General features: G+C 50.6%; 1 protein-coding gene across 1 annotated transcript in view; it reads right to left on the bottom strand.

Annotated features, from left to right (window-relative positions):
- Calr3 (calreticulin 3) overlaps positions 1-10,709 on the bottom strand; it is a 20,663-nt gene extending 9,954 nt beyond the window's left edge. Inside the window, exons 1-4 of the mRNA XM_005087087.4 lie at positions 10,523-10,709; positions 10,328-10,429; positions 3,723-3,926; positions 393-487 (exon numbers count right to left, since the gene is read on the bottom strand). Of these exons, the coding sequence (XP_005087144.1) occupies positions 393-487; positions 3,723-3,926; positions 10,328-10,429; positions 10,523-10,613 (492 nt within the window). The 5' untranslated portion in view covers positions 10,614-10,709. The remainder of the gene's footprint in view (positions 1-392; positions 488-3,722; positions 3,927-10,327; positions 10,430-10,522) is intronic.
- Between the last annotated feature and the right edge of the window lies 1 nt (position 10,710).

Below are 10,710 nucleotides of genomic sequence, written 5' to 3'. Positions count from 1 at the left end.
GGAGGCTGAAGGAGGAGGACCATGAGGTTTGAGGCCATCTGGGCCATTTAGTGAGATGAACTGAAGGAAAAGAGATAACTCAGTGGTTAAGAGTACATCGGCTCTCACAGAGGCGAGAGTTTGGTGTCCAGTACCCATGTCAGGTGGCTCCAGGGGACTCAACTCCCTCTTCTGGCTTCTGTGGGTACTGCACTCACACACACACACACACACACACACACACACACACACACACACACACAGACAATTACAAACAATAAAAGCTTAAAAAATAAAATGGGAATGAGAGAGAGAGAAAGAAAGGAATAAAAAGGAAGGAAAGGAGGGAGAAGGAGGAAGGGAGGAATGAGGGCAGATGGATAAGCCACTCTCTGTGACATTAGGGAGCTCACCTTGCATCTGATCGACTTCTTATTTGAATGATACTGGTTTTTGAAATATAGGATAACATGAACTTTCTTGATATCAAATCCACAAATATCAGGTCCTAAAAAAAATGAAGTGCTCTCAACTTCCTCCCAGACTGTATCAGCATACAGAAACACTAGGCTAAGCATTGCCCTTGGACACAAGGGGCAAACACCTCTGTTCAGGGCATTCTGACCTCACAGAGGACAGAAGCAAAGGTCTGGTGACTGGTCCCTCCTGCAAGTTACCTTGCCCCAACTGTGAAGCAGCGCACACTAGGAAATGTGTCCACTCCTGTGGTCACAGTGCTGGGAGGCTGAGGCGGGAAGACTGCCAGTTCCACCCCAGGTGTCATGTCCAGCTCCCGCCTCAGAGCAAACGACTGAGCTGGAGAGACGGCTCACGTCCTGGGGAACCCCTGCACCTTGTCCTCTGACCTCCATATGTGCACCAGGGCCCATGTGTGCCTTGCACAAATAACTTTTTTTTTTTCGAGACAGGGTTTCTCTGTTTTGGAGCTTGTCCTGGAACTCGCTTGGTAGTCCAGGCTGGTCTCGAACTTACAGAGATCCGCCTGCCTCTGCCTCCCGAGGGCTGGGATTAAAGGCGTGCGCCACCAACGCCCGGCACAAATAACTTTTAAAAGATTATTTTGTGTGACTCTGTGTGTGTGTGTGCGCGCGCGCGCGTGCACACGTGCGCACGCGAGCATGCAGGTGCTTGTGGCGGCCAAAAGGAGGAGTCAGATCCTCTGATGTGGAATTACAGGTGACAATGAACCACCCTACTCTGGTGCTGAGAGCTTAACTGGGGTCCTCCACAAGAGCAGAAAGAGCTGTCTCTCCAGTCCCCAAATACATTAGTTCTTTAAAATAAGAAACACTCATTTTAGTGTTTGAATTTAATTCAAATAAAAATTATAAAAAATAAAATAGCCGGGTGTTGGTGGCGCACGCCTTTAATCCCAGCACTCGGGAGGCAGAGGCAGGAGGATCTCTGTGAGTTCAAGGCCAGCCTGGTCTACAGAGAGAGTTCCAGGACAGCCTCCAAAACAATACAGAGAAACCCTGTCTCGAAAAAAACAAAACAAAACAAAAATAAAATAAAATAAAAATTTAAAAAGAACAAAGAGTTAAGGCATTTTGTGCTGTTTTGTCTTTTTGCTTTTTTGTTGTTTTGTTTTTGTTTTTTGTTTTTTTGTTTTTTGAGACCGGGTTTCTCTGTGTAACAGCCCTGGCTGTCCTGGAGCTCACTCTGTAGACCAGGCTGGCTTCAAACTCACAGAGATTCACCTGTCTGTGCGTCCCGAGTGCCGGGATCAAAGGTGTGAGCCACCACTACCTGGCCCTCAATTGCCATTTTACGCCTTTGAGACAGGGACCCTCGCTGAGCAGGAAGCTGGTCCTTTTAGCTGGACGGGCCAGCCTGAGGCGCTTTCAGGATCGGCCTGTGTTGGGACTGCAGGCACACACAGCCATGTCTGGCTTTTTACATGAATAAGAAGTTACCCCTTGAGCCATCTCCCCAGTCTTATTTTATTTTGTTTTCTACACTTTTGGATGGGTTTGTGACAGGGTGTCATTGTAGCCCAAGCTAGCCTCAAACTCTGTAGCTAAAGATGACCTTAAACTGCTTCTACCTCCTAAGAACTGGGATGGTGCCTGCTTTTCAAGGTTCTGGCAATGGAGCCCAGGGCTTTCTCCATGCTAAACAGGCATGGTAGGCAGCATGCCAGACAGGCACACTAGCAACTGAGCCTGGCACCAGCCCATACTCGGAATCTTTCAAGCTTTACCACACTCTTAGAAGTGACCAGAGTAGCCGGGCGTTGGTGGCGCATACCTTTAATCCCAGCACTTGGGAGGCAGAGGCAGGCGGATCTCTGTGAGTTCGAGGCCAGCCTGGTCTACAAGACCTAGTTCCAGAACAGCTTCCAAAGCCACAGAGAAACCCTGTCTCGAAAAAAAAAAAAAAAAGTGACCAGAAAGTTCACTGTCCCTTACCTGACAGTCTGGGCTTGTTTCAGAAGCCAGAATTTGTCACTTTGGGACATATATGTGTTGACTTCACCTATCCAGTGTCCCCAGTTGGTGGGGGATGTCCTTCAGTATATATGTTTCTTTTATTGGTTGATGAATAAAACAGTTTGGCCAATAGCCAGTAGAGGCAGGAAGATAGGCAGGGCTAGGAGACGAGAATTCTGGGGAAGGTAGGCAGAGAGAAACCACGAGAGGACACCATGTAGGGACTAGGAAGAAAGGACATGCCAGGTGTTCCCTGGTAAGATAAGACCACATGGAAATACATGTTTTTGTAGAAATTAGTTAAAAATTAAGACAGAGCTAGACAGTAAGAAGCCCTAGATATCAGCCAACAGTTTTATAATTAATATAACATCTGTGTGTTTATTTGGGGGCTCAAGGGCAGTGGGACCTGGCAGGACAAGAAACCTCCACAACACCCACTGAAATGCCAAAGTTTATCACTGTTTTCAATCTCAGGGAGGCAATGTCTTGTTATTTAGCCAGGTTGGCCTCATGCTGTCTCTCGATCCTCCTGCCTCCCCCTCCTAGGGGCTGGGGAAGCAGGGTTTACCACCATGCCCCCCCAAAACAAACATGTATGTATGTATGTATGTATGCATGTATGTATGTATGCATGCATGCATATATGCATTTTTTCATGTGTGTGATGTATGTGTATATGTGTGAGTGCGTGTGTGTGGCCAGCTCATTGTGGTCTCAACACTCAACAAGTTTCAGGGGTGAGGTTGTAGCTTAGGGTTAGTGTGTCTACAAGGTCCTGGGTTTCAGCACACAGCCATGTTCAGGACTGGTGAGATGGCCCAGCAAGTAAAGGCACTCGCCACCAGGCCTGAAGGTCTGAGTTCAAGTCCCGAACCCAAAGGGAGGAGGGGAAAGCACTGGCTCCAGGTTACTGGCGCTGCGGAGATGGCTCCGCCGTAAGGAGAGCTGGCTGCTCTTGCAGAGGACCCAGGTTCTGTTCCCAGCACCACCTCTAACTCCAGCTCCAGGGGAGCTGACACCCTCTTCTGGTCTCCACAGCCATCCACATGCACGTGCTGCACACACATCCACATAAATTAAGTGAATAAACAAACTTATCTTAAAAGTCGGGTTCAGATTCAGAGCCTTTGGCTTCTTGATTCTTAGTCCCGAGCACACTTAGCCTGTGCTGGCTGGATTAACAGTGCTACAAACTTTGGGTCGGATGGGTTCAATACTGCTCAGTTACTTCAGCCAGCAGGGCCTCAGTGTGACGCTGGAAACCCTTGGCCTCCCCGCTGAACTCACCAAACATGATGTAGTACTGAGAGTTTCCATTCATATTCTTTTGGTCCAGGTCAGAGGGGAACACCTTGATGTAGCCGCCGCCACAGTCCATCTTCTGCTCGTGCTTCACTGTGTACTGGATCACCAGGGTCTTCCCTTTATTGCTGAATGGCTTGAAGCTGGCAGAGATGGCGTAGAATCGGCTGTTCTGGGTTGTCTGCAGGCCTTCCAACAGAAAGTGAGCAAGATGGAGTCAGAACGGATTGCTCTCCTCAGCCTGCTGGGACCTCAAGTTCCTGTCCCCGGTGGCCCTCAGCAACAGAGCTCCTGTTTGCACAGGGCAGTCAGTGTGCACCAAGGACGCCACCGTTCTCTGCTGCCAGGGACCTGGGCTTCACACACCCAGATGCCCTAGGACGCGATGCATCCTTTGCTAGGGCCAGTGGGATGGCTCAGTGGGTGAAGGCGCTTGCAGTCGCGCCTGATGACCTGAATTAAACCCATGTCACAGAAGGAGCGGCAACCCCCAAAAGCTGTCTTCTAATTTCTACATGCAATCAATCATGACACATGTGTCCCCACTACAGCATCACCTGTCACACACACACACAAAATACACTCTTGCTATTTTTTTTTTCTGAGACAGGGTCTCACTGTGTAACCCTGGCTGTCCTGGAACTCACTATGTAGACCATACTGGCCTCAAACTCAGAGATCCCCTGCCTCTGCTTCAGGAGTACTGGGATTAAAGGCATGTGCCACCACACCCAAAAGGGACATGGGGGGGATGGTTGAGACAGGGTTTCTCTGTGGCTTTGGAGGCTGTTCTGGAACTAGTTCTTGCAGACCAGGTTGGTCTTGAACTCAGAGATTTGCCTGCCTCTGCCTCCCGAGTGCAGGGACTAACTAACCGCCCGGCCTTTGTTTTTAATATTGGGTGCAGACAGAACACAGGACTTGGCACATGCTCAGCAAGGGCTCTCCCTCTGGAGCCCAGCCTCAATGCCGCCACTGCCACGCTTTAGGGTATGAAATTACTAACCTGGGATACAGCTCACTGGGAAGCTCAATTAGTGGGCATGAGTCCTGGGGCTCCATCCCCAGCACCATGTATAGTGGGAGTGGTGACACACATCCAAGCACTTGGGAGGCGGGTCAGGAGTTTGAGGTCAGCCTGGGCTACATGAAGCCACCTCAAAATCAACACAAGACCCAATAGGATGGCTCAGCAGGCCAGAGTCTGAGCGGGGTCCTCAGGACCCGCATGGTGGGTCCTTCACCTTTCACATGTGTGTCTCAGCAAGCACACGCACACATACGCGCACACGCACGCACACATGGGCATACACACACGCGCACGCGCGCGCGCACGCGCACAGGCACACACACGGCGGGCGGGGCTGCAGAGATGGCTGAGAGGGTGGGAGGGAGGCCTCCCTGGGGTGGAGGCAAGAGAACCGGAGTTTCAAGCCCCAGCGCTCATTTTAAAAAGCTACATGTGGCTACACATGCCTATGACTTGGTTTCGTGTGTGAGCATTTGTGGTGGAGACAGGAGGATGGCTGGGACTCCCTGGCCACTAAGTACCTAGACTCCACATTCCGTGAAAGGCCGTTTTAAGGGAATAAGGTGGAGAGTGAGGGAGCAGGACCCCAGGTGTCCTCTCTGGTCTCTTCAGCGCATACCCACGTTGCCTATGCCACACACCTCTAGATGTAATATGCAAAAGCTTAATTTTGCTACCTTAATATCGATGAGGCAAGAATATACAATGAAGGTTGTAGCTACTGAAGAAAACAAATGCTTTTTTTTTTTGAGACAGGTTCTCATGTAGCCTAGGCTGGTCTAAAACTCCCCATTTATTTAGCCAAGTTATCTTAGCGTTTCTGTTGCTATGATAAACACCATGACCAAAAGCCGTTTGAGGAGAAAAAGGTTTACCACACCTTACAGCTCATAGTCCACCATGAGGGAAGTGGGGCCAGGGTCCTAGGAGCTGAAGCAGAGCCGCGGAGGAAGGCAGCCTGCCCGCTCTGTCTCCATGGCTTGCTCGACCTGCACCTGTTTTTTTTTTTTTTTTTTTTTTTTTTTCGAGACAGGGTTTCCCTGTGGCTTTGGAGGCTGTCCTGGAACTCGCTCGGTAGACCAGGCTGGTCTTGAACTCACAGTGATCCGCCTGCCTCTGCCTCCCGAGAGCTGGGATTAAAGGCGTGCGCCACCAACGCCCGGCTCGACCTGCACCTTTTTTCTTTTTCTTTTTTTGGTTTGAGAGACAGGGTTTCTCTCTGTAGCTTTTGAGACTGTCCAGGAACTCCCTTTTAGACTCACTGGCCTCAAACTCACAGAGCTCCGCCTGCCTCTGCCCCCCCCCCTCCGTGTTGGGATTAAAGGCGTGCGCCACAGCACGTATGCCCCAGGACACCATCCCAGGGCACCATTGTCCACAGTGACTTCCCAAGTCACTCACTGAGAAAAACGCCTGTAGGGCTCCTCTGCAGGCCAATACCAGGATCATTCCTTCAATTGTGGGTCGATGTCTCTGATGGCCAAGCTTGCATCAGGTTGACATGCAGCCAGCACAGGAAGACTGACTGGAACTCCTCATCCTCCTGCCTTCACTGAGAGTGCTATGACACGTGTGAGCCGCATGACCAGCTCTGGGTATTTATTACCCCGTGTTACCCGAAGGCAGAACAGGTGTGTGTCATAGCCTAGCACTCTGGGGCTGAGGCAGGTGGATGGTGAATTCCAGGCCAATCAGGGATACACATTGAGACCCTATCTCAAAAAAACAAAAGTAAAACCAGGGACTGCAGAGATGGCTCAGCAGCTAAGAGCACTGGCTGTTCTAGAAGAAGACCCGGCTTTGATTCCCAGGCCCCACGTGGCGGTTCTGGACAGGTTGTGACCCCAGTTCCAGGGCATCCAATGTTCTCTTCTGATTTCTTCAGACACCACACAGGTGGTGCACAAACATGCAGGCAGGCAGAACATTCTACACACAAGTAAAATAACTTAAAGTATTAAAATCCAAAATTAATGTCTGGTTGGAGTGGCTTGTGTTTTAAACCCCATAACTGGGGAGGTACAGAGAGGCAGATCTCTGTGAGTGTGAAGCCAGACTGGCCCCCCACAGTAGTGAGGGCTGCATAGTTCGACCCTGTCTCAAAATAAACAGAACCAAAAACCGACAAAGCAAGCAACCAACCAAACAACCCCAACCCCCCGAAACGAACTTGGTCTTTTCTTTCTTTCATTTTTTGGTCTTTTTGTTTCTTTTGTTTTGCTTGAGACAGACTCTCTCTACATAGACCTGGCTATCCTAGATATCTGCCTGCCCCTGTCTCTCATGTGCTGGGATCAAAGATGTACACCATTATACCTGGCTCTTTAGATTTTTTAAATAATCATTTATTTTTATGTGTGTTAGGATGAGGCGAGTATGTGTCATAGCACACATGTGAGGGTCAGAGTACCACTTGTGAGAATCAGGTTTCTTCTTCAACTATGTGGGTCCTAGGGTTCAAATCCATGGAGTCAGGCTGGGTACCAAGCTCAACAGCCCATCTCAACAGTCAACACGCATGTAAGCCTCAACTTGGAGCTGGCTCCCCACTGCCACATGGGATTCAGAGCCCCATCCTAACTTCTACCCCAGACCAGGCAATCCCCCACTTCTGTGTCCAGGGACCCCATTTTCTCCTGCCACCTCCCACATGTCTAAATTCCTTGCATCTTTCCATTTGTGACTAAGTCATGGTTCCCGGAGACCATGCAGGGACCCCAGATTTCCAGAGCCCCAGCCGCCAGGCCTGGGCTGCTGCTCTTACTAACCAGGGTTTTGGCGGGACAGGAAAATCACAATGGGCAGAGAGCAGCCACACCCTGTGGTTCACCCATGCCATAGCTGCCTCCTTTCGTCCACTTCAGTCCTAAAGCGGGAGGGGCTTTGTTTCTGCTTTTTAAATTAGTTTATATTATTATTTCTACTTTTTTTTTTCTCCCTCTAAGACAGGGTCTTATTATGTAGCCCTGGCTATTCTGGAATTCACTATGTATACCAGGCTGGTCTCAAACTCACAGAGATCTGCCTGTCTCTGCCTTCCGAGTGCTGGGATTAAAAGCATGTCCCTCCAGGCCGGCTTCCTCCATCTCCTAGTGCGATTGCACCCAGCTTCTGTATTGCCGAGGCTGCGCTCCCACCCAGCTTCTGTATTGCCGAGGCTGCGCTCGCACCCAGCTTCTGTAATGCCGAGGCTGCGCTCGCACCCAGCTTCTGTAATGCCGAGGCTGCGCTCGCACCCAGCTTCTGTAATGCCGAGGCTGCGCTCGCACCCAGCTTCTGTAATGCCGAGGCTGCGCTCGCACCCAGTTTCTGTAATGCCGAGGCTGTCATCGCACCCAGCTTCTGTAATGCAGAGGCTGCGCTCGCACCCAGCTTCTGTATTGCCGAGGCTGTCATCGCACCCAGCTTCTGTAATGCCGAGGGTGTGCTCACACCCAGCTTCTGTAATGCCGAGGCTGTGCTCACACCCAGGTTCTGTAATGCCGAGGCGGTCATCGCACCCAGCTTCTGTATTGCCGAGGCTGTCATCGCACCCAGCTTCTGTAATGCCGAGGCTGCGCTCGCACCCAGCTTCTGTAATGCCGAAGATGCGCTCGCACCCAGCTTCTGTAATGCCGAGGCTGCGCTCGCACCCAGCTTTTGTAAAGCCGAGGCTGCGCTCACACCCAGCTTCTGTAAAGCCGAGGCTGTCCTCGCACCCAGCTTCTGTAATGCCGAGGATGCGCTCACACCCAGGTTCTGTAATGCCGAGGCTGTCATCACACCCAGCTTCTGTAATGCCGAGGCTGTGCTCACACCCAGCTTCTGTAATGCGGAAGCTGTCATCGCACCCAGATTCTGTAATGCCGAGGCTGTCATCGCACCCAGCTTCTGTAATGCCGAGGCTGTCATCGCACCCAGCTTCTTTATTGCCGAGGCTGTGCATACGAGGCAAGACTGAGCCCCAACCCCTTCTACGCGGTGGGTATTTTAGACCCAGTGGGTCACCGGGTCTGCGCCTCAATTCTTTGACTACTTTGTAACATCCGAGGGATATGTAAATGAGCAGCTGTGACTGAGTTTCATCTGTGTTGCTGTTTCAACAAAAACTTGCCAGCATAGTGACTCACACCTGTGAGCCAGGCACGCGCTGCTGAGGCAGAAGGCTGGAGTCCCAGGCTGGTCCCAGTTTCCTAGAGAGAACCTATCTCAGATAAACTAACTTTTTTCTCCAGACAAGCTCTTGTGTATCCGAGATTGTCCTTGAAATTGCTACGTAGCTAAGGATGACTTTGACCTTTTTTTTTAAAGATTTATTTTATTACATATACAGTGTTCTGCCTACATATCAGAAGAGGGCACCAGATTGAATTGTAGATGGTTGTGAGCCACCATGTGGTTGATGGGAATTGAACTCTGGACCTCTGGAAGAGCAGTTGGTACTTTTAACCTCTGAGCCATCTCTCCAGCCCCGACTTTGACCTTTTAATTCTCCTGCTAATATCTATTTTATTTACCTATTTATTTTAGAGACAGGGTTTTCTTTTTTGTTTGTTTTTTGAGACAGGGTTTCTCTGTGTAGCTATAGCTGTGCTGGAACTCTCTCTGTAGACCAGGCTGGTCTCAAACTCATAGAGATCTGTCTGCCTCTGCCTCCTGAGTGCTGGGATTAAAAGCTTGTTCACCATCATCCCGCTAAAGCTTACATTAATTAGCCAGTTATGGTGGTGCATGCCATTAATCTCAGTACGCAAGAGGCAGAGCCAGGGCAAGCTGATCTCAATGAGTTCCAGGGCAACCAGGGCTACAAATAGAGACCCTATCTTAAGAAAATAAACAAAACAAAAATTACATTCATTTATTTATTTTGTGGTGTTGGAGGATAATTTATTTGTAGGCATAGGTTCTCCTCTCCTTCCACCCTGTGGGTTCTGGGGCTCAAACTCGGGTCATCAAGCTTGGCCACAAGCTCCTTTACCTGCTGAGCCATCTTGTTGGGCCCATTTTTTCATTTTGATTGTCCCCTATTTTGTTTTGTGACAAGAGATGGCTGTATCTTAGGCTGGCCCAGAGCTCACTAAATAGCCAGGCTGGTCTTGAACTTGTGATTTTCCTCATAAGTGTGTGCCACACACAGTCTTGTTGTCACAAAGTGAGGTGGTCTTGGGCTACTACTGAAAAAAGGACGAAACGCTCGTTCTTGTAGGTCCCGTTGTTATTCCAGGCCTCAGGAAGACTCCAGAGCACCTTGGCTGTCACCCCAGGGCTCAGGCAGGGCACACAGCGCCCCCAAAACACACAGGATACATGAAAAGGAACCAGCACCAGGACTGCTGGGAGTTAGGACCGTCTTGGGCTACATGACACTGTCTCAAAAACTAAAACCAAAATATATCCAACCTCCCCCCCCCCATAGGGTTTCTCTGTGTAGCTTTGCCCGGCTCCCACCCAACCTTAAACTAATGGACACCTAAGCGAGGTGTGGCACGTGTGTCACTCAGTACCCTGGCTTGCGCGGCGGCTGCGCTGGCAGGGTGCCGTCGGCTTTCCAACTCCTCTAGTTCTCCGACTCTACACTAACCTTTGTCTTTCTCTATATGCCCATAGAACTTCCCGGACGAGATTCTGAAGTGGCCGAACCGGGAGTCATTGGTGGACTGCACCCAGCGGTTCCTCCAGCGCTCTGTGGGGAGACAGGAGCGTTAGCCGCCCGTGCTCGCCATCAGGGGCACGGCCGGGGGACAAGAGCTCCGCCCACCACAACCACCGCTTTCACCTCCGTCTAGAAACTCCTCCTGGAAGTACACAGTGGCCAGCGCCACGCGCAGCACGCAGATGACCCAGAGCGACACGCGACCCCGGACCATGGCTGCACGCGCGACTCCCGCTCTTCCGCTCTCAGGAGTCTGCCCGGCTCTCCGGCCACGACCCAGAAACTTCAACTCCCGTCATGCCTCGCGATTG

This window comes from Mesocricetus auratus, unplaced genomic scaffold (genome assembly GCF_017639785.1).
Source record: "Mesocricetus auratus isolate SY011 unplaced genomic scaffold, BCM_Maur_2.0 Super-Scaffold_6731, whole genome shotgun sequence".
Taxonomy (NCBI): Eukaryota; Metazoa; Chordata; class Mammalia; order Rodentia; family Cricetidae; genus Mesocricetus; species Mesocricetus auratus.
Note: the sequence above shows the minus strand (reverse complement) of the source record. Positions and strands in the feature narration are given on the sequence as shown.